Consider the following 27330-nt stretch of genomic DNA (forward strand, 5'->3'; position numbering starts at 1 on the left):
CTATTTCTGCTGCATAGTCATTGCTTCTTTCATTGGTTATTCCTCAATTTACCAGCATTGCTTTAACGCAAGACTGCAACTTTGCTCAAGGTAGCAAAGTTTTTTGTTTTTTTTTCCCATGATTCTTGCTCTGAGAAATAGAAACTTCACTTCTGGAAGTTTATTTAGGGTTTGTGTTGTAATGCATTGTGGTTGAATTTCCTAAATTTGCTCCCAATTCAGAAAGCTCAAACTGCTCAAGAAGCTGCTGATACAGTTTTACAGAGGAATTATTGAGTCTGTCATCTGCACCTCTATAACTGTCTGGTTTGGTTCTGCAACCCAACAAGACAGACACAGACTTCAGAGGATAATTAGAACTGCAGAAAAAACAATTGCTACCAACCTGCCTTCCATTGAGGACCTGTATACTGCATGAGTCAAAAAGAGGGCTGTAAAAATATTTACAGACCCCTCACATCCTGGACATAAACTGTTTCAACTCCTACCCTCAAAACAACGCTATAGAGCACTGCACACCAGAACAACTAGACTCAAGAACAGTTTTTTCCTGAATGCCATCACTTTGCTAAACAAATAATTCCCTCAACACTAATCACTAAGGCACTAAGGCACTAAGTTACTATTAATCTTCTCATCGTTCCTATCACTCATCTCCTCCCACTTATGGCTATATGACTGTAACCTTGTTGCTGGCATCCTTAAGATTTATATTGACTGTTTCCCTATGACTATTATTAAGTGTTGTACCTTATGATTTTTGATGAATGTATCTTTTCTTTTATGTACACCGAGAGCGTATGCACCAAGACAAATTTCTTGTGTGTCCAATCACACTTGGCCAATAAAGAATTCTGTCCATATAAATTTAAGGAGTAGTGTAATGCTTCTATAGACTTTAAAGGAGGGCATCACATGCTCTCCTTAGTCTATCCTTGAAAGTCTTTGTGTAATTCTTGCACTATTCCCTTGAACTTTGGATGCTTAGTTTAGTTCTTCCTACTACTTTATTTCCACCTCTTATAAGCATTTTTATAACAGAATAAGTGATGCTAATCGGCTTTGCAGAGTATCACTCTCCAAGTTTTAGTGTAGGATTTATGGAAATGCCTAACAAAATAGACTGACAACCCACATATCAAATAAAGGCAAATTTGGCCAGCCAAGAATGTCCTCAAAAATGGAGCCAAACAAAATAGTTCTTACACACACGCTCAACTGAGATTTGCTGCATCCTTATTCATAACTACTAATGAATGCAATGCACAGAATCCACCATTCCATACATCATTTCTGGTTGCAGAGTAATAATGATGTCATTATAGAATCACAGGACAATGATGAAAATGATATATACTATGTGAAAACATCACACCTGAATCTTCGAAATCACTATTGTAAGTATTCCATGTCTCACTGATGCGTAGGAGGCTCTCTTCCATAGCTTGAATATCCATATATGGACAGTTGCATTCTGGGAATTTGGACCCACACTGACACCAACAATCGTTGTCCTTGCAGATAAATTCTCCCTCTGAATTGCATGCAATGTAGCTCAGAGCTGCCTGCACAAACCTCTCTTGCAAATATTCGGGCAGGATAAGCTGAAGACCTTAATGGAAGAGGAAGAGAAGGAGAACAAGAAACAATTTATCTTAAAAAGTGAGATAATTTCCTCAGAGCTTAACCAATTCTTTAGATTTAATTCTATCTACAATCAACATGTCCATAGAAGATGTTAAGTCACAGATTTAAAGGCAATCAAACAACTAACATATATCATTTTTTTATGACTTGTGACAAAGTCAAAGCCTCCTGGGGAAGAGAAGCATTTTTGCAATTGATTGCTAGAGGGTGATTTTTCACATGCCAAGGGGAACCTGGCAACTGGTTTTTAGTGAATCTATTGAAAAATGGCTCTACTAGGAAGAAAAATTATTCTCCGCTTTTAAACACATAAAACCTATAGGGAGTCTTTTAAACAACATTAAACCTATGTACCAGTGGTGGCTTGCCCCCGGTTTGCACCAGTTCTATAGAACTGGTAGTAAAACCGGTGAGAGGCTCTGTCCACCGACCCCGACGTCATCAAAATGCTTCTGCGCATGCGAACCGGTAATAAAGGTAAGTAGAACCCACTCCTGCTATGTACCAAGACAAAACTTCCTTGAGTAGCTTTATGTTACAGATTACTGACAATAGTGCAAGGTTCACTTCAAATCATTTTATTTGAAGTGTGAATTCCGCCCATGTTTATATTATTGATAAAATTACTTTTTTAAAAAATCTGCAGAACTATTTTGTTCAGGAATGATGCTCTTTTATTCATATTCCTATTGTTAATTCAAATGTAGCTTTTGATCAAGTTTCTTGAAAATCATTTCTGATCCACAGTACGGAAGATGTTTCCTCAGAATAATACCATGATGCTGGGGAGTTTATAGAACAATAGTAATTAATAAATATCAAAACCTATACATCAGGAATTCTACTTTTCAGTAGCATGGGAGTAGACCCAAGGAATCTCTTCCCACAAAAATGATTTGGTACCTGTGTGAAGGAGCATCCCTAATCCCAAGACTAAACTAAGGAAAAGAATGATCAAATCATTTTTGTTGTAGCCATACAGTATATGTTTCACTTAGCTATCCAATTTTAGGAAAGACTCACTAGAGTACTTCTCTTTCGTGAAGACTGTCAAAAAAGGAAATAGATTTTTGATATTGCTTTGACTGTGGAAAATGCCCCCCCCCCTTGGGTTTTGGCATCTAGGTACTTGCAGCAAAATTGATCACTGCAGTTAATAAACATTTTGGAACATTGTGAGAAGGCATCAAACTAATTGCCAGGTATGTAGCCTATGCCAGGGATTTAATTATTTATATCCCACCTTTATCACTTTTATAAATAACTTAAGGCAAGATGCACATACACAAAAGCCAACTGGATGGTCACTCTCCTTCAGTCCACCCACTTCATTTGTTGTGCGGAAAATTGGATGAGGAAGAAGCATTAGATATCTCACTACCTTGAGTTATTTACCAAGTAATAAAAGACGGATACAAACAATCAAATAAATTCATAGTGATTAAGAAATGTAGCTCATGGCAGACAATTTCAAAATAGAGCCAGAATATACCTGGGCATAATATTATACTATGACATTATTCTAAATTCAGGGTTATCATATGAAAAAAAAAACATTGTTATATGTATTCTTATGGATTGTACCTCATATTTTGTCTTCTCTACATATTTCAATCGAAAAGGAAAGTTTGGCAAACCTGGCCTTATGATTTCTATCCTATTCTTATATTTCTCTGAATGTTAAGGTTATTCACACAGTTTCCATCCCTGCCTACTCTGTGCAAGCATTACATGGAAATCAGGCAAAGGAAGCTCAAGTTTTGAATGATAAGTTGGTCAATGAATAAGTCCACTTGGACATGGGTACTATGCTTTATTGAAGGCTGACCCATCCAAAGAGACAGCAGACATGACTGCCAGGACAACAAAAAGCTAGAAGCACTTTGCTGATTTGAAAAACAGATGTTTAAGAATCTCGTCCTACTTAATGGGTTCTAAACACAATATTCATTATTTGTTGTCTGAATATAGTTTTGTTGATCTTTGGAACGCTAATACAGCAATATATTTTGGCCCCGAAACAGGTTCATATTCTAATTCTTTTAACTCCTTCAAAACCATTATTTCTAATTATAATAATGCAACGTAGCTGAATGGTAGAAATAATTGTATATCGTTTTTCTCACATATACCTCTCAGTTTCCAGGCCAAAAAACAAGAAGGAGTGGTTGGTCACTATTTGACCGAATCCAATGTAAATTGCACAAGATTTGGTCATAGTGTTTAAAACTTTTTTTAGACTGGAACAAGCCAGTCTACTTACTCTTAGTGGATTGAGAGTGACATGAAAAAGCAACCATTTTTTATGTTTACATGCTTATTACATTCTTGTTTATGTTGACATAGTTTGCAAATGTTTGTAGTGCATCTTGACCAAAGACCAAACAAATTAATGCATGAATTTTGGAGAAAGATGACTTGCTGAAAGATATATAATAAATATGCAATATTACACAGTACAATAAAATGTCTATTTAAAGGTATTGCCAGAAAAATATGAAAATAAACTTTGCGTTACTTTCACAAAATTTCGCAAAATATGTTAAAATTGTTGTTTGTCAAGGCAATGATGACTATGATGTGAATTTTAAAAGACTGTTATATATGTGACCATTTTGACATTAGAATTACAGTACAAAACAAGACTACGACTGATATAATATTTTTTTAAGCATTTTACTGATAAATATTACGTCGAGCATAGTGAGAACATCATCTGAACAGCAAATAACTTCAATAAACACAATGGAGATATGAGTCCCAAAGAAAATGACAGGATCATCTACCGAAGTGTAATGCCCTAAAATATCAGGCATACAGTCGGATATTCAAAATTGGCTGTCCCATTCAGGGGTGGGTTCTACTTACCTTTACTACCGATTCGCAATGGGAACGTGTGTGCACTTCTGCGCATGCACAGATCATCAGCCTCCCGCCCAGTGGTGAAATCCAAATATTTTACCAGTTCTGTGGGCGTGGCTTGGTGGGCGTGGTGTGGTGTGGCTTTGTGGGCGTGGCAGGGGAAGGATACTGCAAAATCCCCATTCCCTCTCCACTCCTGGGGAAAGGATATTGCAAAATCTCCATTCCCACTTCACTCTGGAGCCAGCCAGAGGTGGTAATTACCAGTTTTCCGAACTACTCAAAATTTCCACTACCGGTTCTCCAGAACCTGTCAGAACCTGCTGGATTTCATCCCTGCTCCCGCCACTTTTACTACCGGTTCTAAAGAACCGGACAGAACCGGGAGCAAACCACCACTGGTCCTATTTCATGAGAAGAAAAGGGGAAATTTTGTGTTTCATCCATCAATTCAAACAAAAAATAGTTCCCACTGTCTATCCCATGAGCTGGAGAATAAATTTCACAAAAAACATATTTGGAACCCACTAAAAGTTCAACTAGCAGCTCACCATCTCTATTAGAAACCTATGCATATTGCTGCATTCTGGAGAAAGCATTATTCCATGTTTTACAGAAAGATACTAAGCAGACCTCATATGGTAGTAACTGATTGGGAGTGGCCTTCCTGACATCTTTTGTACATACTAAATAGTTCCCCCCCCCAAAAAAAAATAACAACAACAACAAAAACCCTCTGTTCTGACCATGAATAACTTTAATGGATTTTCTTAATCATGTTGAGGTATAACACTTGCTGTGTCATGTTACCCTCACATGATGTATAGTGACGTTTTTTCCCTTTATGGAGCTGGGGTGGGCATGGCCTGCTCATGACGCATCCGGCCCATAGGCCATCAGTTTGAAACCTCTGATATATATCATTGTATGAATTAATCTTTTTCTAACATACATTGTTAATGCTATTCTCATTTCTCAGAATTCTAGTCCTCCGCATTTTCTCTTCTTAAATATATATTTAGGTGGAATTCACTGACAATCTGAGGAATATTGTTTTTTCTCTACTCTTATTGGAAACCTTTAATTTCCCTTGAAACACTTTTCCTGTATTTGCCTTGAAGTTGGAGACAATTCTACTGCCAAATTTCTATAAAACCCCTGAAGGAAACTCAAAGAATGTTAATAAGATTAACACAAAGTCTCCGGATTTTTAATATCATCATCGGTTCCCTAAGCACCAGACAAGCAAAAATGTATTAAAAGTAAGAGACAAACAATGATTCCCCAGCCCAATTTTTATTGTAATGTGCTGGAGGATTTTTTTCTCTCCTTCTAATTATATACTGTATTAGCTTGATGAAATTTCTAGAAGTGACTTCCATTGCAAGGCTACATATTGTTGAATTAGCAACACTAGCATAGTCCTTGAATATAGATATGAAAAACATTCAATGGCCAGTGGTATTTTTCTTTGTGATATGTAGTTAGAATTTTTAGTCAGATTGAGCAATACTTTGCTTTTCAAGAAATTTTAACAATTTTAAATAGATTGCCATATATAACAAAGAAATAGTCCAGCTCAATGTATTAGAACTCCATTAGGATCCTGTAATCCCTTAATTTAGGGTAGAGTCACCCTGACTGAATTGAGATGCCCAAAAAGGGTTTGGATTAGGGTTAGACCCTACATGGAGTTTGCAGCAGGTATTTTTTTTCCTTTGTGCTCTAGGTGAGAGAAACATCTGCCGCTACCTAGGATTGAACTCTCAACCTTTTGAGTGGAAGGCGAGCATCTTTACCACTAGGCCACCATGCTATTCATATCCAACACCCTGAATGTTTAGAATAATTCTATATTATTCTAAATAATATAGAGTTTAATATAATATATAAACTCTGAATTGGAGTACTATCAGATAGTATCCAAACTATATATTAAAGTAAAGAACATGGCTACAACAAATTTTTTGAACCTGATTTTTCCCCATATTTGAACAGAACCTTGATTTCTGTATACCTGCTGAAACCTTAGGGAAATGGAACATTTGAAATGATTCTCCACATGTACTCTTCAGGCATACTGTAAGTTTAATGACAATAGTCCTGTAAACATCTTCCTGTAAGAAGTTAACAAAATTCCGCCCACGTACCTTGCAACTGAATCTTATTTTCTGGACTCTGTACCAAAACAGAACTGACAGAATCTAGGTTGTCATAGTTACTGCAGCCAAGAGGACCAGTCCGGGTTTCTGTCACCTAGTGAGTAAAGGAATGGAAAACCATTTGTTGTATTATATAGAAAAGGCTAAATTTCCTTTCCAAAACATCTGGAACTTGAAGAAGTAGTGGTCATTGTAACCAATACACATGACATTATATTTCACCATGCAAACTTTCTTTCTTTTTTTTTTTAGTGTAGTATTCATCAATAGAAGAGTATTTCTGGTAGTGCTCAATTTTCTACAGATTAGAAATCAGCAAACCCTTGGGAAGTCAATTTTTATAAACCTGGGAGAAGAAACAACCCTTCTCAATTTTTGTGGAACTAATAATATGGAAAATAGTTAGTATGTCATGGGAGATTCCTGAGAAAGAAAAATAAATGGATATTTATTTAGTCATTTGTGCATAGATGAAAAAAATAGGTATCAGAAAAACCCTGACAACATTCTGCTTAAAATTATATTGTTGATTTACAATAAACTAGCTTCAAGGAAAGGAATGAAAGGAAGAGAGGGTCAAACTTCTGGATATAATATTAATATTCAAACTGGAAGCACAGTTCTATGACTACTTTTTTATGTCATTTATAGGTTACTGATTCATCAATTACTATTCTTAAAGATGTGTATACCAATTTTTCTAGCATGCCAGAAGAGACTGAAGACTAAAATACTGCAGTTTGATTTTAATTTTTTTTTAAAGAAAATCATTTACTGAAAAAAAAAGAGGTCTTTTCTTTTCTGTATATTTTAGAAACTCAACTTTTTTTAAATTTGGTATTAATCCTACTGGAAGGCTTTAAGTATGTGTTATAGACTTTATTTCAGATCATACTGAAATCAGTGAGATAAAGATTAACCAGGAATAATTTGCCTCAATCACTATGACGGGATCCAAAACTCACTATTTTAATACAAATATTGGATACGATGGAGGATGAGTTAACCTAGGAAAAAAATAATATATTTCAAATTTGGCATAGATTCTGCCTCCTGTTGATTTGGGAAGTTTGAATTTGATAATTTTGTATTTGACCGACTTTTCCCTAGCTGGTTAGATAAAGAATCTTTTAATCAATTTCCATTGATTAAAAAGTGAATCTACTTTAAGGTGACCAGACGTCCCGCTTTTGGCGGGACAGTCCCGCTTTTGAGCAATTTGTCCCGCGTCCCGCGGCGTTTCAAAAAAGTCCCGATTTTTCTTGAGCCCCAGCTGATGGCTAGAAGAAAAAAAAACTGTTTAAACTCTTGCCCGGGGCTTCAAAGGGCCACCCTACAGGCAATCAGTGTAAAGCAGTTTTTTTTCCCCTAGCTAAGCTTCAGAAACGAAACCGAAACCAGGGTCTTTGGTGCAGCGTGACAAAATGAGGCAGAGAGAGATTTATTTTTATTTTTATTTTTCCTCCCCAAAAAAGGTAGGTGAAAAACTGCAAACAATGGGAAATTTAGGAGGAGAGTTCAAGATTTTAAAACACAAAGGAAAAAAAGCTGTATTTAACTAGGGAATTGTAATAATTGAGATACTATTAATTGTATATTGTGTTGAAAGCAGAAATGGTTAAGTTGTGGTTCGGAGGAATATATGGGAGAAATTATTTGGTTTATTATTATTGGTAAATATAATTAATTGATTTGTAAGAAATTGGATTGCATGGAAATAATTGGAATATTCATGTTCATATTGATTAATATACAAAAAAGATAGTTTTATAACTGATTTATATTAAAATGTTGAATTTGTATTAAACAACTGTATTACATAATTACATAATTAAACAATGTGAGGATGGATATAAAAATAGATGACAATGGGAAGGGGTATAATATAGAATAGAAGGGAAAAATTGAATTTGATTAAGATTAGAGATGAGGATGAAGGGTAATATTGGTTTTTTTAAAAAATAGATGAGGAATAAATATGGCAAAAAGGAAATATAGAAATTGTAAATTTAATTGAAATGACTAAACGCTGTTTAAATTTGTGAACCAGCCAAATATTCTGTTCAAAGAAAATACATTGTATGTTTGTATGTGTGTTTCTAATTATTGCTATTTATTCATATTTGTTCTCTTTTATTCTTTAAAGTTTAACAATTCATTCTTTATCTTAATATCTTTATATTTGCTTGGGGTTGGCTTTCTTCCCTTTCATCTTTTTTATTGTACAGCAATCTTTCTCCTCAAACCTACCACCTTTGTCTTTTCTTTCCTTCTTACTTTCTCTTCCCCCCACCCTCTTTTTCTCCTCCCTACTTCCTCTTTCTTTCTCCTTCTCCTCCTCTCTTCCTCCCTCTCTTACCCTCACTCCTACTCTAATTTCCATTCCTTCATCCCTCTCTATTGCTGTAATCCTTTAATGCATATGGACTACTCAGAGGACTGAAAAAGTTATTTTTGACTGGTCCTCACACTTTTGACCAGTCCTCGAACTTATGACTGTCCTCACATTTTACATTTTTGCCCTATCTTGTCATCATGGTGAAGAGAAGCAGTTGTGAAATGAGTGACATGGTTGTTAAGAATGCTGCATGGGCATAAATGTGAGGATGGTCATAAGTGTGAGGACCAGTCAAAAGTGCGAGGACCTGTCAGAAATGACTTTTTTCAGCTCTCTGGTTAGTCCTTTTGTGCATATGGACTACTCAGAGGGCTGAAAAAGTTATTTTTGACTGGTCCTCGCACTTTTGACCAGTCCTCGAACTTACGACTGTCCTCACATTTTACATTTTTGCCCTATCTTGTCATCATGGTGAAGAGAAGCAGTTGTGAAATGAGTGACATGGTTGTTAAGAATGCTGCACGGGCATAAATGTGAGGATGGTCATAAGTGTGAGGACCAGTCAAAAGTGTGAGGACCTGTCAGAAATGACTTTCAAGCCCTCTGAGTAGTCCCTATACACATAGCCATGGCCACCCGGTCACATGACCAGCTAGCCACGCCCACCCAGTCACATGGCCTCCAAGCCACGCCCACACAATAAGCCACGCCCACAATGGTGTCCCTCTTACCAATGTTAAAATCTGTTCACCTTACCCTATACACATAGCCATGGCCACCCGGTCACATGACCAGCTAGCCACGCCCACCCAGTCACATGACCAGCTAGCCACGCCCACAAAATAAGCCACACCCACAATGTCCCTCTTTACCAATGTTAAAATCTGGTCACCTTAATCTACTTGCAAAAATCTGTCTTCTCCCCATCCCTGCACTTTTAGGGAAATTCTGTATTTTACCTATAATAAAATTTATTTTGGCTAAGAACAGGTATAGCCCACAGTAACAAAGGTTAAGATGTGTTTATTAATTTTGAACAATGATGTGAGTGATCCTTATCACATATAGGCCAGGGGTGGGCTTCAAAATTTTTAGCAAGGGGTTCTCTGCCCAGTTGCTGGGTGGGGTGGCCTAGTTGGCCTCCTGCACCATGATGGGGGGGACGGGACATTTTTGCCCTCCCTGGGCTCTGGAGTCTTTCCTCGAGCCTCTGGGAGGGTAAAAACGGCCTCCCCATGTTCCAGAGTCCCTCTGGAGGGCTGAACATCTGATAGGCCCATTTTTCGCCCTCCCCGAGCCTCCGCACATGCTCTGCACTTACCTGCATCCAAAACAGGCTGTGTGGGGACTCCTGGGAGGGGTGTGGTGGGGCCAATCAGGAGTGGGATTTGGGGGTTCTCTGAACTGCAAAGAAACTTAGCCAGAGGTTCTCCTGAACCCCTGAGAACCCCCAGCAGCCCACCCCTGATATAGGCCCCCAAAACATTGTTTGCATACTTGTTTTAAAATATTTTAAAATTATACAAGGTATGATGTGTACAAAGTACATAGAATTTTACATAAGACAATTAAAAGTTTAGATTGAGCAAGTTAAGCAGCATAAATTACTTTGTCCAAATGTTTGTATATGTGTAATTCTGTTTTGAATTTATAGGTTCTCCTTTAAATTTATCTTTAACACTTGTTATTAATCAGGAGGGGGGCTGTAAGCAGATTGACAGATTTTTCTCAACATGAAATACTGGTCTAAAAAGCAGAACAATTTAATTATACACAGGTGACATCAAGCATGTCAAAGAAAATAACTTTTCTCCATCCCACCTTTCTTCTTCTTTGATTGTTTTGGAAGTCTCTAAATGAAAAGAGTCTAACTACTTTTAGACAAGCAGATTTAGACAAACGGATTGAGGGGGGGGGGAAGGAAAAAGATAGTGTTGAAATAGTCTGTCTTTAAGGAGCTATATCAAATTGCCAGCTGAAAAATATAAGGACACCTGCAACTTTCAAAGAAGCATGATGAATATTCTATAGCATACAGTTTACCTCTCTTTATTAAATATGTGTAGCTACAGGCGATTACCTCCATTAACATATATTTCAAAGAAACATTGGTAAGGCTAAGGGGGATCAACAACAGTTCGTATAAACTAAAAGGTTCTCTAAACTGGTGTGCCATACTTCCTCTGTTCATATCAAGGAGAAAGATGGCATTTGGGAACAAAAGTCATTTCAATTTGGTTATTGTTAATATGTTTGAGAGAGTTGTTTCTCATCAAAACTAACAAATGAACAATACTTAAGCTAGTTGCTGGAAGATCCCTAGGTTTTTATGAAAAAAGATTGAAAATTACAACATTAGAATAATCAGCAATTGATTATTAGCTTCCCACCCTCCCATTAAAGCGAAGGCATTTTGCTTCTATATGTATGAGAAAAATAACATTTCTGGTGTGTAGAGGTCCAAGTTTGAACATTATACTCATTCAGTTTCTCCAACCTGGTATCTACCATTATGATGGGCAGAACTCTCCAAACTAAGAAATCAAAAGGCAGTGTTGAAATATATTTTAACATTTTGTGCACATAGCTACTCTTCTTTGCCTCCAACCTTGTTACAAAGGAGACTGAAAACATTTGCTTTTATTTGCAACTAGCTGCAATTTGTCAATAATGCCCTACATGGGAATTGTGATTAATTTTAATGCTGATGTATTATTTCCCCAAGCCAAGATAAGGCATCACAAGCTGAAATGAGCCAAATTGAAGACTAAGCATTTCTTTATTTTTTTTTAGATTAACACAGATAACAATTTGTTGATTGAGAAAGAGTAAACAGTGGAAAGGAGTGACAGAAAGGCATGAGGTGAATCTCATTAATTTTGCACTAAATCTATTTAATCATATGTCCAAATTCAGCCAAAGTCTGATGGTTCTTCTTGCATATCTTAAATAAATAAATCAATATTTAATATATCAGTGAACAATGCCTTGATACTTTGCTGTCATAGAAAAGAAGTGATATCACTCATGCAAATATAATTAAAAATGTTTGAATATCATGTTTTTCTGTTTTTACAAAAGAAACAAATCACATATAACAGTCTTGACCAAGCCAATGAATTTGCTTTGCTGATTAAAGCCAAATATTCATATACAACAACGCTTAGTATTTAACAGAAGAGCTAGTCAAAAACTTCTGGGAATGATGGCAATCGTCACTTTTGGATTTATCTGTTGATTGTGTTGGATTAATTGAAACTTTAGTTTGATCCCGCAAGGAGGGTCACAGAAATATCCCTCACACATTTTCATACAAGAGTCATTTGGTTTTAATGCACTATGAATGCATAATGTTGCTTTATAATGAAGATGTACGGGAGCACATTTACATTTTCCATTTATTCTCATTATATCTTGTAACGTCTGACGTAACTAAAGAATGATAACTAGGTTAACCATTAAATGCTATGTTTTTTGCATGTTTATGTTTGTCCTTCATCTGGACATGAGGAGGAGGAGAAAGAGGAGGAATGACTTTGAATCAGAGAAGAGAAAAATGGCTCTGAACTATGTTTGTGATAAGAGTACTGCAGAGAAAGTAAAGATGTTTTTTGTTTATTTTCCATCTAGATTCCAGCAATCTACTAGGGTTGCTGTTCAGTTCCAGTCTTTGAAATGATAGGGACTTTGCAAGAACATGTCTCTTTGTCAGGCTTCATGGGTAAACCACAAAGAAAGCAAGAAAGAAAGATGAGTTAAGACTACTTTATTGTAAGGCTACATTAACAGAATCTTTTAAGTCTGATAGTACAAAAACTCTCTCTCTCTTTCTCTATGTAATCCTCGACTTACAATCATTTGTTTAATGACCATTCATTAAAAAATACACAGAGTAAAATAAAGTAATATAAATATAAAAAATATACATACGTATATATGTATGTATGTATATATGTATGTATGTATGTATGTATGTATGTATGTATGTATGTATGTATATAATTCTTTACATACAACCATTTTTTTTAATGACCATTCAAAGTTACAATTGCTCTGAAAAGCAAAATAAAAACTGGACTCATTACAGTTTCAATTCCTATTCCCTTAAGTCTCTTTGAATACACTTAAGACCTCTGTCTAACTAAACCTAAAACCAGGCTGTAGAAACATAATCAAAGTTCTCCCTGTTCAAATAATGCTACCATTTCATTTAAAGGAATGCCCAAAGCAAATAGGCGGCTCATATTTACTCATAGCTCTTGCTATTCATGTTCTTTTTCTGGATGCATTAGTACAGCTCCTTTTTCAGTGATCTCATTTTATGCTGTCCTGCCTATTTTTCCAGAGCTGTGATCCTTTGTACATTATCCCATTAACCATCTCAAAGTGAACTCACATTTAGATTGCTACATTGCAGCTGGTAATAATTTAATAACTTATTCTTTTGCTCCTTCTCGACGGCTAAGCCAAGAGGGAACTGTCTGATGGCTTTCATTTCAGAAACCACTCAACCTTTACCCTTAAATTTGTCCTTCTATCTTTCCTTTCATGTATTAAATTTTCTTGTGATTTCCCTTATACTGAAAATACCACACTCTTCTCTGTAAGGTGCTGATCTATTCATTTTCTATGCTACACATTGCTTATCCAAGTCATCTTTTTCTTTGTTAACCACTTTCTTTGAATAAAAAGAGAAATATATTTTCTTAAATATTAACTGAGTGCCAAAATGCTAACATATGAGGGATGAGAAGCTTTCCCCAGATCCATCTGTTTTTATGAAAAGTGATTCTTATATTACCAGACCTTCCACTATTAATAATTCTACATACTTGTGCAGATCTATTTGAAGAACTGTGTGCATATACAGTCAAGTGTAGGAGATAAACTGAATTATTATTTTTCTTTTAAATGTAGTATAGAATATTCTGAAATAACTTTTATATATGCTTATGTTGCAAGAATCAAAAGGCAATTATTCCATGCACAGGTAGCTATATATGGCATTTCCCCAAAATATGGTTTCACAACTATAAAGGTTAGATGTTTTTGCCTGCTCATCTCAAAAATATCATTGCATATCACTTCTTAATTTCAATTCTACTTCTTAATTATGAGTAGAACAGGTTTCTTCCAACATATGTGGCTCATAACAAATGAAACAGCTGCAAATCTTTTTATTGTCATTTTCCAGGAATGAATGAATTAATGTGCCTGTACATAGTCATATAAAATGTATTTATACATGTGTGCATATCTCTATCGATCTTTCTATCATCTATCTATCTATTTCATTTCTCTATCTATCATATGTCTGGCTCTGGCTCCAAGCTTTTAATTTCCCTCTAATGCAAACTCTATCAAGTATACACAGAATATGAATGAGTGGATATAATTTATATATCCTGTGAATATAATTTTTTAGCTCCACTCCATTTGACAAATAACAAATGTCAATTATTTATTTGCCACATAATAGATAAGTACCTGAAATCTGAATCATTATAAGATATTCACAGAAAGGCACAGAAAGATGAGTCGGAAGGACTTAAAATTCATGAAAGGCAATCTGCTATCTAAAGGCTTTCTATATTATGGTAAGGTGATTTGTCCTTGTATAGAAGCGAGAACTTGGATTCTTCACTGCAAAAAGATAACCACAATCAGATGCAACATCACATTCTGTGCATGTAACTACACTGGTAAGTAAGCATGAGAGGTCATATCTGTAACATTCATTGGTCAAAAAAAAATTATGTCCTGGAATGTATTTAGTAGCACAAAAATCTAGGCTTTATAGAATAGAACTAATCAGTAGATTATTCAACCATAGAAAAAAGAAATCAAATAATATTTTATTATATTTCAGGGAATACTTGTCCTTCCTTGTGAAAAAGACAATAGCAAATCCAGTGGATTAGGAATTCTACTAGACACACAGGGATGTAAATAAGCTTCAGCTACTTCTTTATGCTCATTTCAAGAAGAAATGTGCTGTAGGAACACTAAAATTCTGTCTGAAAAATGACTCAACGGTTTCCTGAGATAAGTGATACTAGGTTGACATGGGTAGAAATTGAATTAGTTCCAAGTGAGACTAGGAACAAGAAAGCAATGGTTATTCTGAATCATGGCTTTCTAATCACTATAATTATCAACTCTTAATACCCATGGAAAGAATTCAGTTTGTGTAAATACAATGAAACTAACAGCTATTACAAGGAATAAAAATATTGGGAGGGATAGATGAATGAATTTGAATCCAAGGAATCATGTAGATACGATAGAGTAAAGGTTTGGATATTAGCTACCAGAAATAGGAATTAAACGAGGACCAAAACAACAGCTACGAAAGATAAGAACTGCTATACGTATTACATGCGCCTATATCGCCTTTCTATATCGCCTCAGCCTTTTATGTTATGTAATTCACTATATTGCAGTTCTTGTCTTTCGTAGCTGCTGTTTTGGACTGTATTAGATGAATGGCTTTCCTGTGACCTGCTCCATGAAATTCCTATTTCTGGTAGCTGATACCCATACCTAGGTCGGCTGCCATGAATTGTCCCATCCTGAATATGCTACTGACAATAGCAATAGTGTTTAGACTTATATACCGCTTCACAGTGCTTTACAACCCTCTTTAAGTGGTTTTACAGAGTCAGCATATTGCCCCCAACAATCTGGGTCCTCATTTCACAGACCTAAGAAGGATGGAAGGCTGAGTCAACCTTGAACCTGGTGAGATTTAAACTGCCAAATTGCAGTCAGTCAGCAGTCAACAGAAGTAGCCTGCAGTACTGTATTCTAATCACTGCGCCACCACAGCTTTGCCTCAAAGAATAAAAAGGAAAAGATAAACAAATCTTTCTTAGAAGACCCCTAATCACCCCTAATCCTAATTTATGGATCACAATTGTCTTCCCCAAAATAAATGCATTACCAAATTTTCAGTGATCAAGTATATATACATGTTCGTATGCATGTAATACTCAAGCAATAATAATTAATAATTGTTTTATTAATTTATACATTTTGTAAATTAACAAAGACACTCTGCATGTTTTCTTGAGCATTTCACTGTTCAGCCAGATTCTGAATCTCTACTGAAAAATGTATGACTATATCCACTAACAAATTCCTCCTCTCTTTCTAAGCCTCTGATGCTCCTAGCAAGCCTCAGTTGGGTTAGAGAGATCACAGCGAAAGTGACTTGCCAGGGTGTCTTAATGCAAAGCTTTGTAAAGGAAAATAATGAGTGAATTATACACAGAGGAATTTGCAACAGGTCAGGGTTATGTATAACCTTGGTTATGTATAACCTTGGTTCACGCCTTAGAATATTGCTCTGAAAACTTGCAATTCTCTAATGAATGCAAAAGAGCCCTTCATCTGCCAAGTTAATGGAGAAAGAGTTCCATGAAAGTCTATTTGAAAAAGAGGTGAGATAGTTCAAAATAGTAAAATGCTTCCTTTTGTGACTCAAGGCTGGTGTGAACAATTGCATGAACTTCTGTGAAATGAATAGATACACATGATTAGCCTTATTGACAAAATTAAGAGATATGTGACAGTTTTGTTGCAGAGGATTTTCCAGAACAAGCAAAAGAAGGTAATTTCAGAGGAGGTATTATCTATCACTCTAAACCTAAACTGATGCAGATTGATTTTTGATTCAGCAGATTGTGTTGAGGACAGTGTATATTCTCATATACTTTGCTTTGGAAGATGCATAAATAGCATGCACATTTTTGTAACTTAGTTATAGAATAATACTTGGCTGGAATGTATCTCCATGCTTCATTCTGCAGAAGGCATAAAATAGAGCTATCAAAGGAAAATGAGAGCAGAATGAAAGAGATGTATAAAGAATAGGATTCTTCTGTTTCACATAGTACAGAGAAAGACTCACTAATAGAATATGAGTAGAAATTAGTAAAAAAAAAAAAACTATTTTGGGAGGAAGGTTTCAGCCCATAATTGGCTTCCAATCCGAAATATTGCACAATGAACCTGGTTTCAGAGCAGGGCTAATAAATTCAGATAGTCTGGTATGATCATCACGATCACCCTGGTTATGCTATTGGTATTAGAAAGGCAGAAGGCAATTGAGAATAAGGCAGTGGTGAAATGTAAAATTTGTTACTACCGGTTCTGTGGGCATGGCTTGGTGGTGGGGGGATAATGTGACTGGGTGGGTGTGGCCAAGTTTTTTTTTTCCTTTTACTTTTAAAACCATTTTTTCTACAACCTCTTCGGCTGAAGAGGTTGTTGAAAAAATGCTTTTAAAAGCCTCTGACAATCTCAGCTGAGCCACGCAATCATCAGAGGCTTCTTCTTCTTTTTTTTTTTTACTTTTAAAAGAATTTTTTTGGCTGAAGAGGTTGTATTTATTTATTTATTTATTTATTTATTTTATTCAATTTGTAGAAAAAATGCTTTTAAAAATAAAGAAAAAAAGCCTCTGATGATTGCGCGGATCAGCTAGGCATGAAGGGGGCATACTACTGGTTCTCTGAACCACCCGTCACCATCGCTACCGGAACAGGCGATCGGGTCCGAACTGGGAGCATTTCACCCCTGGAATAAGGTGAAAAATTAATTTAAAAATTCCATATAAACAAATGTACAATATTTAGCATCATGTTATTATTTAGAATGAGGAACAAACCAATGAGTTGAATTTTCTCTTTCTCTCTCTCTCTCTCATTCACACACAAAACAGATGAGACTATCTCAATTATGTTACATAAAATCTCAAATTCTATAAGCACTATTTCAAGAAAGCTCTTGTTGTTTAAAGATAAACAACATTCTTCAGCTTTAATGCTTTGGTTTCAAAATAAAGTCCTTTACATTTCTAGCTATTTATGTTACAAGAGGCATTACAGAGAACAAAGGTTACTGCATAGATCAATGACAACTGAATCCCATTCATAGTTCAGTTGACTTTGCCCATAAAAAAATAAAGATGTATACATTTTTTATACATCATTTACAGATTGTGTAACAGGTACTGTACAATTCTATATAATAGGATAACTAACTCCCACATCTATTAAATCAATGAGCTCATTCTGTTGAAAATCAATCGCTCAGGATGAGAAAAGATACCCAACTTTTTTTTCCCCACAACATAAAGCAGAAAAGCAAGCCAGTCTACTTTTGACAGATAGCAATGCCAAGAAATAAGAAAACGATCATCACTCGGAGGAGAACTTAGGAAACCAGAACAAGTTGTTTGGCACTTTAATGGGGATAATGAAAAGCATTGAGTAATACCAAGCCCACCAAGTCTTTAAAGAAGGAATGATTGTCAGTTAAGCTGCCAGAAGAAAAAAAGCCCAGAAACTAGTGAATTGTGATTTCACTGAACTAGGGCTGCATAATATCTTGGTTTACGTAGGTAGAACCTAGCTAAAGAGAAATACACATAAAACCTACGAAAAAGAAAGAAAAACAAATGTATGTATGTATGTATGTATGTATGTATGTATGTATGTATGTATGTATCAGCTTCATGCTTCTAGGAGATGAAGCTGAAAACACCAGCCTGAAGATGATGAATGAGACTTCTTTGAAACGTCGCCAAGACACTTCCAATTTTACGCAGGAGAAAACCCGAATAACCAAAGACCTACATACAAACAGCCGTAAAAACCTCAGAAAACACACACACACACACACACACACACACACACACACACACACATACAAACACACAGAGAGAGAGAGAGAGAGAGAGAGAGAGAGAGAGAGAGAGAGAGAGAGAGACGCTCAGAGGAGACTGTTCCACAATATCTCACACTGTCTGCTTTGGAGCACCACAGCTACATTACGAAGAGGAGAGCTTTCCCCATTTATGGAGGACACTAGTGCACTAGTGACTAGGTATTATAAAGTAGACTATCAGTTTTATTTGAAAACTGGTCTGAAATTCTCAAAATCTAGCCCAGGTTGCCTCATTTGTAGTCCAATCTGATTAATGGAGCAGTGTTTAGAAAAAGTGTAGTTTAATTTAGAAAATAAAATAGGTGTATTGTTCCCCCTTTTCAGGGAAATCAGTTATAATAGGATGATGTTTCCAAAATTTTCAAAAATACCCAGAATAACCTAATTATATCAGAGAGGATTCTGGGAAGAATCTGAATAATGGAGGTTCTGATTAGTAACTAAAGGCTAAAATGATTTAGACACCTTTGCTGGCAATTGAAGGTAGACTTTATTCTATCTACAGTAAATCTGGTTGGTAAATCTGGCTTGGACTGAGAGTTTGCAATAGGTAGAATGCTTGATAAAATTGGAAGACTCCTAGACTAGAGGACAAAACCTGGAGAAGAAGAATGTTGAAGGGGAATAGCATTTTGAGGCGCTGTTCTCAAGCTTTGCAACTTTAAGATGTGGGGACTTTCAGAATTCCTCAGCCTGCATGCTGCTAATCCTAAACTGGGATTGAAAATAAATGGAAGAAAGATCATCTGCCACCAGCTAATTGCTTATTTATTCTAGCTCTTAATTCTGAGAATGGATAGTAAAATGCCAACTAACTTTGTTAAGACGTTTCGTTAGATGTAAAGTGATAAATAAGAGTAGGACTAAATTAGGAATTGAGGAGAAGAATGCACATATGTTAGGAACACACATACATGTTAGGCTTTAGTCATATGGTGTGAAGATTTGTTTACTTTGAATGTTTTTGAGAACAACTGCAGGTCTAGAGAAAAAAAATGGATTAAATGCAGAAAGGCTTTGCACTCACTAAAGAGTTAAAAAAAGTTAGCCAGGAAAAATGAAAATGCTTGAATTGTCTTGTAATATTTGTGTTTCTTGCTGTTTCTAAACAAAATGATTTTTTAAAAAAAGAATACAGAAAGATGGGTGGCTTTGGCTGTTTCATTCAGAAAATACCCCACAGAGAGAATTTTATGAAGGTCCAGAATGGGAATCAAATAGGTTCAGATCTACATGAATAGCATTTATTTATTTATTTATTTATTTATTTATTTATTTATTTATTTATTTATTTATTTATTTATTTATTTATTTATTTATTTATTTATATGCACTTTATTTATATGCACTTATTATTTATTTATTAATAAGATTTATATGGATTTCCTATCCACTTCATGTTAAATTCATGAAAACTTATTCAAAATTATCCTTTTCTACATTGGGATATAGACTTTGGCTAAAACATACCCATACTACAAATCAGCCATTCAGGAAACTATTCTGACAGCAACATACACTTTTTTTGCTGATAAATATTTGAAACCTGCAAAAATGTCATTTTTTAAAACATTTCCAAATAGAGAGCCCATTCCCTTATTGTTAATGATTAACATATCATTAATACAAATAAGGTTTGTTGAAAGGAGATGTAAAGAAGATAGAAAAGGAAATTCTACTCGGCAAGAAACAGAAATGGAGAGAAAGAAGAATAAAACAATTTGTAGAAGTTATGAAAATGTTAATCAATAATTCACAATCTGTTTAAAAAATAAAAATTCAGTCATTCCTCAGTAATCCCACAACAGCCTTTGCAATTTGTCTCTCGATGCCTATCCTAAAGAACATATAATGTCCTTTAATAATATAATAGTCAATACAGAATTGGGAATTCTTTTAAAATGACAAAGCCACCTACTTATAAGTAATGAATTTAGCTTCTATTGCAGAGCTTCAGGGCTTCCAATTTCATGGTGACTGAAGATATAAATTATGAGGTTTGCATTAATACGCTTTATTTATTTCTTATAATAAGTTCAATATAACTTCCAATCTCATATTTCGGTTGTAGAATTTTAGCGAGAATAAATTCTTCATAAGTAGACTAACATATAGTATAAGGTCTAGAGACAGCAAGAGAATAATCAAACACAAGTTTTATAACTGTTTATTTTCTTGTTCATTGGTTTTTTGCAATGGTAAAATCACCTCTCTTTTTTTTTTAATATTTTATCAAGTTTTTAAAATACATGAAGTATCATTTCTATTTACATCGGAAGTGCAGTGTTTATACATATATACATATACACAAGATATGCACCTGGTACTCTTAAGCTACTTATTCCTTTTATAAGGCACATCTTTTTCTCCTTTTTTTTATTTTATCGTTCATCCATTCATACCACCTTCCCCAAACAGTATGGTATTCTGAGTTTTCATCCTCATTTATTTCATATGTTAGTTTGCTCATCTCTGCACACTCCAGTATTTTCCTAATTATATGTTCTTCTGTTGGCAGATCTTTCTCTTTCCAGTATTGTGCGTATGCCAGTCTCACAGCAGTGGTGATATGTATAATTAAATAAATCTTTTTCTTTCCATAATTCCTCTTTACTATTCCCAGGAGAAATATTTCAGGTGTCAATTCAATATCTTCTCCAATTATTTCTTGTAACTATCTCCAAATCTTGCTCCAATACCTTTTCGCATCAGGGCATGTCCACCACATATGGAAGAAGGTGCCCTGCCCATGACCACATTTCCAACAGTTTGGGTGAATATTTGGATACATCTTTGCTAGCCTAGCAGAGGCTAGATGCCACCTGTGTAACATTTTATACTGGTTTTCCTTATAAGTCACTGCTCTGGTCAATTTATAATTCCTATTCCATGCCTCTTCCCACTCGTTAAAATTTATACTGCGTCCAATATTCTTCTCCCATGCTCCCATTTGTTTTTTAATTGTGTCCTCTAGTAGGTAGTTATATAGTTTGGCCAAAATCTTTTTTTCTGTTCCCATCAAAACCTTATCGAATCCACTAGATCCTAGTTCTAAGATGCATTCTTCCTTGTCTTTCTGGTATCTAGACTTTATTTGTAGATAAGTCCACCAGTCTAAATTGATACTTTGATCTCTCAAGGCATCATTAGACTTAAGGTTTCCTCCTTCATCTAGCATGTCTTTGTATCTACACATTTTCTTCATTCCCCATCTATTAGGATAAATCAGGGCCTCCATCGTGGAGAGCCACTTTGGGATTTTTTTATAATATCGCTGTTTAATTGCGGTCCATGTTTGTATTAAAGTATCTCTAATTTTATGCCTATGAAAATATGTTTTCTTTTTTTTTCTCTGTGTCCCATAAATATGTGTGCCACCCTTTCTGTAGGTCGTGGCCTTCCAACGTTAGAATCCTTTCATTTTCCAGAGTGGCCCACTCCCTTATCCATACTAGCTTGGCTGCCCTGTAATATCTTTCCAAATCCAGGAGTCCAAATCCTCCTAAGTCCCTTTTTCCTTGTAAAATTTTAAGTGAAATCCTTGGTCTTTTCCCACACCATATAAATTTCCTAATATTTTTGTTAAGCTCTAAAAAGAATTTCTTATCCAGATTTACAGGTATCGTTTGATACAAATACAATAGTTTTGGGAGGATGTTCATCTTAATCGAGGCTACTTTGCCTAGAAGTGACAATTGTATTTTCTTCCATCTATTCAAATCTTGTTTTATTTTCTTAGTTAAGGGGACATAGTTGCCTTCCTTTAGAGATGAACACCTTGAAGTTATCCAGATTCCTAGATACTTTATTTTTTTAACAACCTGTAATCCCAATTTTTCTTCTATCTCTTTCTTCTGTATCTCAGTCACATTCTTAGTTAGTATTTTGGTTTTAGTTTTATTCAATTTGAATCCTGCTACTTCTCTGTATTTACCCAACTCCTCTAAAATTTTTTGTCCAGATTCTAATCGGTTTTCCAAAATCAAGGCCACATCATCTGCAAATGCTTGCATTTTATATACCTCTTTCCTGATTGTTAATCCTTTAATTTTCCCATTATTCCTGATTTTCCGTAGCAGAACTTCTAAGGCCAAAATAAATAATAGTGGTGATAGGGGGCAACCTTGTCGTACCCCCTTCCTGATCTGGAATGTTTTGGTCCTGTCTCCATTTAATAAGATGCTTGCCCTTTGGTTGTCATAAATAGTTTTTATCATCTTTTCAAAATTTGCTCCAAATCCCATTATCTTAATTTGTTTAATCATGAAATTCCAATTTAAATTGACATATGCCTTCTGGGCATCTACAAAGACTAAGGCCATCTGCTTTCCTGGGTGTAAAATCACCTCATATTGTTACAAATTAAGTCCATGTCTGTCCATTTGAGTCAGTCTTGACTATTGGATTAGTTTTATTGGCAAGATATCCAAAGTGGTTTCCAATATTTTCTTCCTATGGCTAAGAGAGAACAGCTGGCCCAAGGCCACTTCTTAGGCTTCATACCTAAGTGGGACTAAAGCTCATCCCTTGACTAGTCTCTTGATTTCTAGCCTGTTGCCTTAGAAAATTAGCAATGTTTTTTATGATGCCTTCAAAAATCCAACAGGAAAAAAATGGAATATTAATCTTGCCAAATCTGTAACTTTTCAGCCAACATATCTCATATGGAAGTTGTAATATGCCATTCATACCTGATAACCTAAATAGTTTTCTATTTCAAAGGAACAATAACAATAACACTTAGACTTATATACCACTTCACAATGCTCTACAGCCTTCTCTAAGTAGTTTACAGAGTCATCATATTGCCCCCAACAATCTGGGTCCTAATTTTACCCACCTCAGAAGGATGGAAGGCTGAGTCAACCTTGAGACAGTGAGAATTGAACTGCTGAACTGCTGGCAGCTGGCAGTCAGAAGAAGTAGACTGCAGTACTGCATTCTAGCCAATGCACCACCAAGGTCTTGGGAAAAACAAGGGAAAAACCATACGCTCCAACCTGAGGTTTATGAAAACTATTATCAGTTACAAACCATTCTTTTTGTGGCAAAAATATATTGCCACTCTAGTTTTTCTTAAAGAGTACCTGGGTTTCTAAATATCTGAGTTCAGACATGGTTTATGATACGCAAAAAAAAAAAAAAAAAAAAAAAAAAAGGAATAGCATTTAAACATATATATCGCCCCACAGCACTTTACATCACTCTCTGAGCAGTTTACAATGTACTTGCAAATTGCCCCCAACAATCTGGGTCCTCATTTTACCTACCTCGGAAGGACGGAAGGCTGACGAAAGTTGAACCCTGTCAGGATCAAACTCCAGGCTATGAGCAGAGTTTGCCTGAAAAACTCCATTCTAACCGCTGCGCTAGCTGGGAAAAATGTCCTTTAGCAGAAGAAGAAATATGTGTCTCTCCTTGGCCTCTCACTTTTGTCAACTTTGATATCCTCCTGGAATGGCTGTTCAAGCTTAAAATAGACAATGTTGTCATATTATGCTTATTCTCAGAGAATAATCCTGCAGTAGAGTGCCTTAGTCTCTGGCAGTTATATGATGTAGTATCACAGGACACAATTTTGTCCTCAGAGTATATATTGTGGAAGAGTAGCTCATGGACTGTAAACTAAATGCACCCCATGAAGTATTTTACAGCCCCCAGAATTGTCTCTTGAGTTACAACTACTTTAAGCCCATTCTGCATTGTCTATACAAACTGTGGTTTATTAATGAATTGTGGTAGCAAACATTAATAGTGAGTTGACACAGGCATTAATCATTTCAATGAATGAAATTCTAAATGTGCATTTTTGTACACTTATACATACATTTTATACACTAATATATAAATTTTGTAAACACTTTTCTTGAGACAGTATTTTTTTTTCCAAAGCAATGTTCTCTAATGTATTATCTTTTTCAATGTTATCGTCTATCACAAATAGTTTTTATGTGCACTTATCTCCAATATTCACTTTTATTTCACTCAATTTTATCTAATATGCATGTTTTAGTATGCATTTATTTGCTGGAAAACTGCAATGCAAAACTCAGAAAAAGAATGAATATGTAAAGATAATTGCGCTTCAGGTCATATTGTTTCAGGAACTAGTACCGGATATGTTTATATTAAAATTCAACACAAGCAAGATTTTCTTCCATTCCTGTTAATCATAAACAAACTAAAGATTAATCTTTAGATAATAGTATCTGCGGTAGGATTATAAAATTTCATTATGCCTATTTCAATCCTTCTTTTTATTATTTATATTTTTAATATGAAAAATTGCTATGGAAAGCTGCCGATATAAGTAGAGGAGCTGGCTTATTATTTTATGTATTCCTGTTTATATTAAGAAAGATACTTTTACACATTTTTTTAACTTTAAAGAGATGATTTTTTTTTTTTAATCTGAAAAAGAAGCTGGGGAGTCATCCTTAGTGGATGGAAGACACAGTTACTTAGCTAAGTCCTTCTTTTGAGTATCTGTGCAGGAGAAGTATGAAATTCAGAAGGGCCGCTTATCACTGAAAATTGTTCGGTTCTTGGAACTTGAAACAAAAGCATTATTATACAGGCGGGATCAAATTCTCTGAATAGGAGAAAGAGAGATTTAGGAAGAAAAGTTTGGCTTAGAAGACAGAAATTTACTTGACAGGTGGGGCACAATAACAGGAGGAACAGAGACAGCTGAGGATAGAAGAAGGGATGAAAAACAGTTGATCAAATCCCTATGTGTCTTTGCCAGCAGAAAAAGAAGCATTTAAAATAAGAGTTCATTTCAAGAAAGAAAGGCTTTTCAAGAATCTGGGGATCTATCTTATCTTTGCTAGAAAAGGAATAGGCCTGTAGTCTTGTGATATAGACAGACTGAAATGGGATTGTCCCAGTTTTCTCTTGTTGGCATCTATTCTGACATGGCTAGGAAAGTTAGCAAAGATATAGTCTCGTTGTCCTCACCCCAAACAAGTCCTATGCCTGTAGGGAATCACATTAAAAAAATGTGATGTGAACAACTGAAGCTGCAGCTGCCATATGACCATTCATATGGCAGCTATATATACATAAAAACATGCAAGTCTATAGATATGATCCATATTCTCTTCTGCAAGAGAAGAAGGTTGAAAGTAATGAGTTTCACGTTGAAGCAAGAGTATCTCAGAACATATGCAGAGAAAATGATTTAATCTAATTCAGAGGCCACTATCCTTAGAATGATAAATGATAAAATACTCAGAAAAGAAGATGTAATCTCTCTGAAGACTGTTGCCAAGTGTTGAAGAAACTCACAGAGATGATCTTGGGGAGATAATAGTTGGAAACATACATTATGCCAGTGAAACAGAGAAAGCTTGAGAGAAAATGACAAGGTTCTCTTACTATATCCATAAAGTAATCATTTGGTCAGACTGGTAGATTTCATTATTAATGTGGATAGTAATAGTAGGGTTCAAAGTACAAAATAGAGTTGCTGCAGTCCCCATTTTTGTACTGTTGGACAAACCTTTTAAGCGCTGTCCAGAATGCATAATCTATTCTCATAAAATAAATCCTCAATTGTAGCCATAGCTTCCAGTAGGTGAAAGTAAGGCATGCCAATACAGGGCAATAACTTTTGTGGCTAAATCAGTTGTATAAAGTATGATGTGCTTCATTCCTGCTAAGCAAAATGGGCTACTACTGCTTCAAAGTCCAGGACTATTGCTTCTTGACTTTTGGGAAACAGGCATTTCCTCCCACCCATAGAAAGAAAGCAAAAGAAAAAGAAAAGTGATTTCACTATAGACGCTTTATAGTCTGCAATACAAAAGGTTAGAGCCCAGGGAGTGTAACATGTCCCAGACTGTCTGATTTCCTATTGTCCTTATCCATGAGTAATAAGCTTTTAAATGGTTCCTTTTAAAAATAATTATGCTGCTTCAGTAATTTGTATTGGGTTTCTAGCTTACCATACTACTAAGTCTGCTCTCACAAAGCTGAAGGAAGTGTACTTCCAGACAAGGAGTTTGTTCTTGACAACAAGTTTAAGAATTCTTGGAGATGGTATGAAAAGCAAACCCTTTTTTTAAAATCAAATTTGAGTGAAATATTTCTACTGTCCTTGTTCCTGAGTACAGAATGCTGTTAGTAATGAGAGTCAGATGTTGATGCCTCTTGTGTAATAGATTTGGGTTGGGGATGTTTGAATTACTTTAAAACTTCATAAAGCATCATTTTTTCTTTATTCTGTAAAGATTCTCAAGAGGGTGAGAAGTTAGTGGTGTTGAAGTTGACCTGAAGTCTTTCGCTATTTTCAGCAAGACAGGAAACACTGGAGTTAAAACTGAAAAGCAGAAGTGTCATGAACCATCTGGTGTATCAGATTATCTATTGCCCAAGAAAGCCATGCCATCTATTTATTTGTTTAATTTAGGAACTGACATCATTCAAACTAGTTGGGTTCCATGAAGTGGTAAAACTGAAGAAGTCAACTAGACCAAGGAAATATCAGAGGCATAATGATAATATCCAGAGAGATCAACATGAAGATGAGCTTTGGGAAAAGTGGGATACGTATCAGGGGTTAATGGCAGTGCACAAAATCGGAGG

The 27330-nt window shown here is 35.4% G+C and overlaps 1 protein-coding gene across 2 annotated transcripts in view; it reads right to left on the reverse strand.

Annotated features, from left to right (window-relative positions):
- The window catches only part of BRINP3 (BMP/retinoic acid inducible neural specific 3), a 266574-nt gene that overhangs the window by 67196 nt on the left and 172048 nt on the right, over window positions 1-27330 (reverse strand). For both annotated transcript variants that reach the window (XM_070939292.1, XM_070939293.1), the window contains 2 exons: window positions 6660-6765; window positions 1376-1612 (listed from right to left, as the gene is read on the reverse strand). In XM_070939292.1, the coding sequence (XP_070795393.1) occupies window positions 1376-1612; window positions 6660-6765 (343 nt within the window). The remainder of the gene's footprint in view (window positions 1-1375; window positions 1613-6659; window positions 6766-27330) is intronic.

Source organism: Pituophis catenifer, unplaced genomic scaffold, assembly GCF_029215685.1.
Source record: "Pituophis catenifer annectens isolate HBS135680 unplaced genomic scaffold, rPitCat1.0.hap2 SCAF_3, whole genome shotgun sequence".
Classification (NCBI taxonomy): domain Eukaryota; kingdom Metazoa; phylum Chordata; class Lepidosauria; order Squamata; family Colubridae; genus Pituophis; species Pituophis catenifer.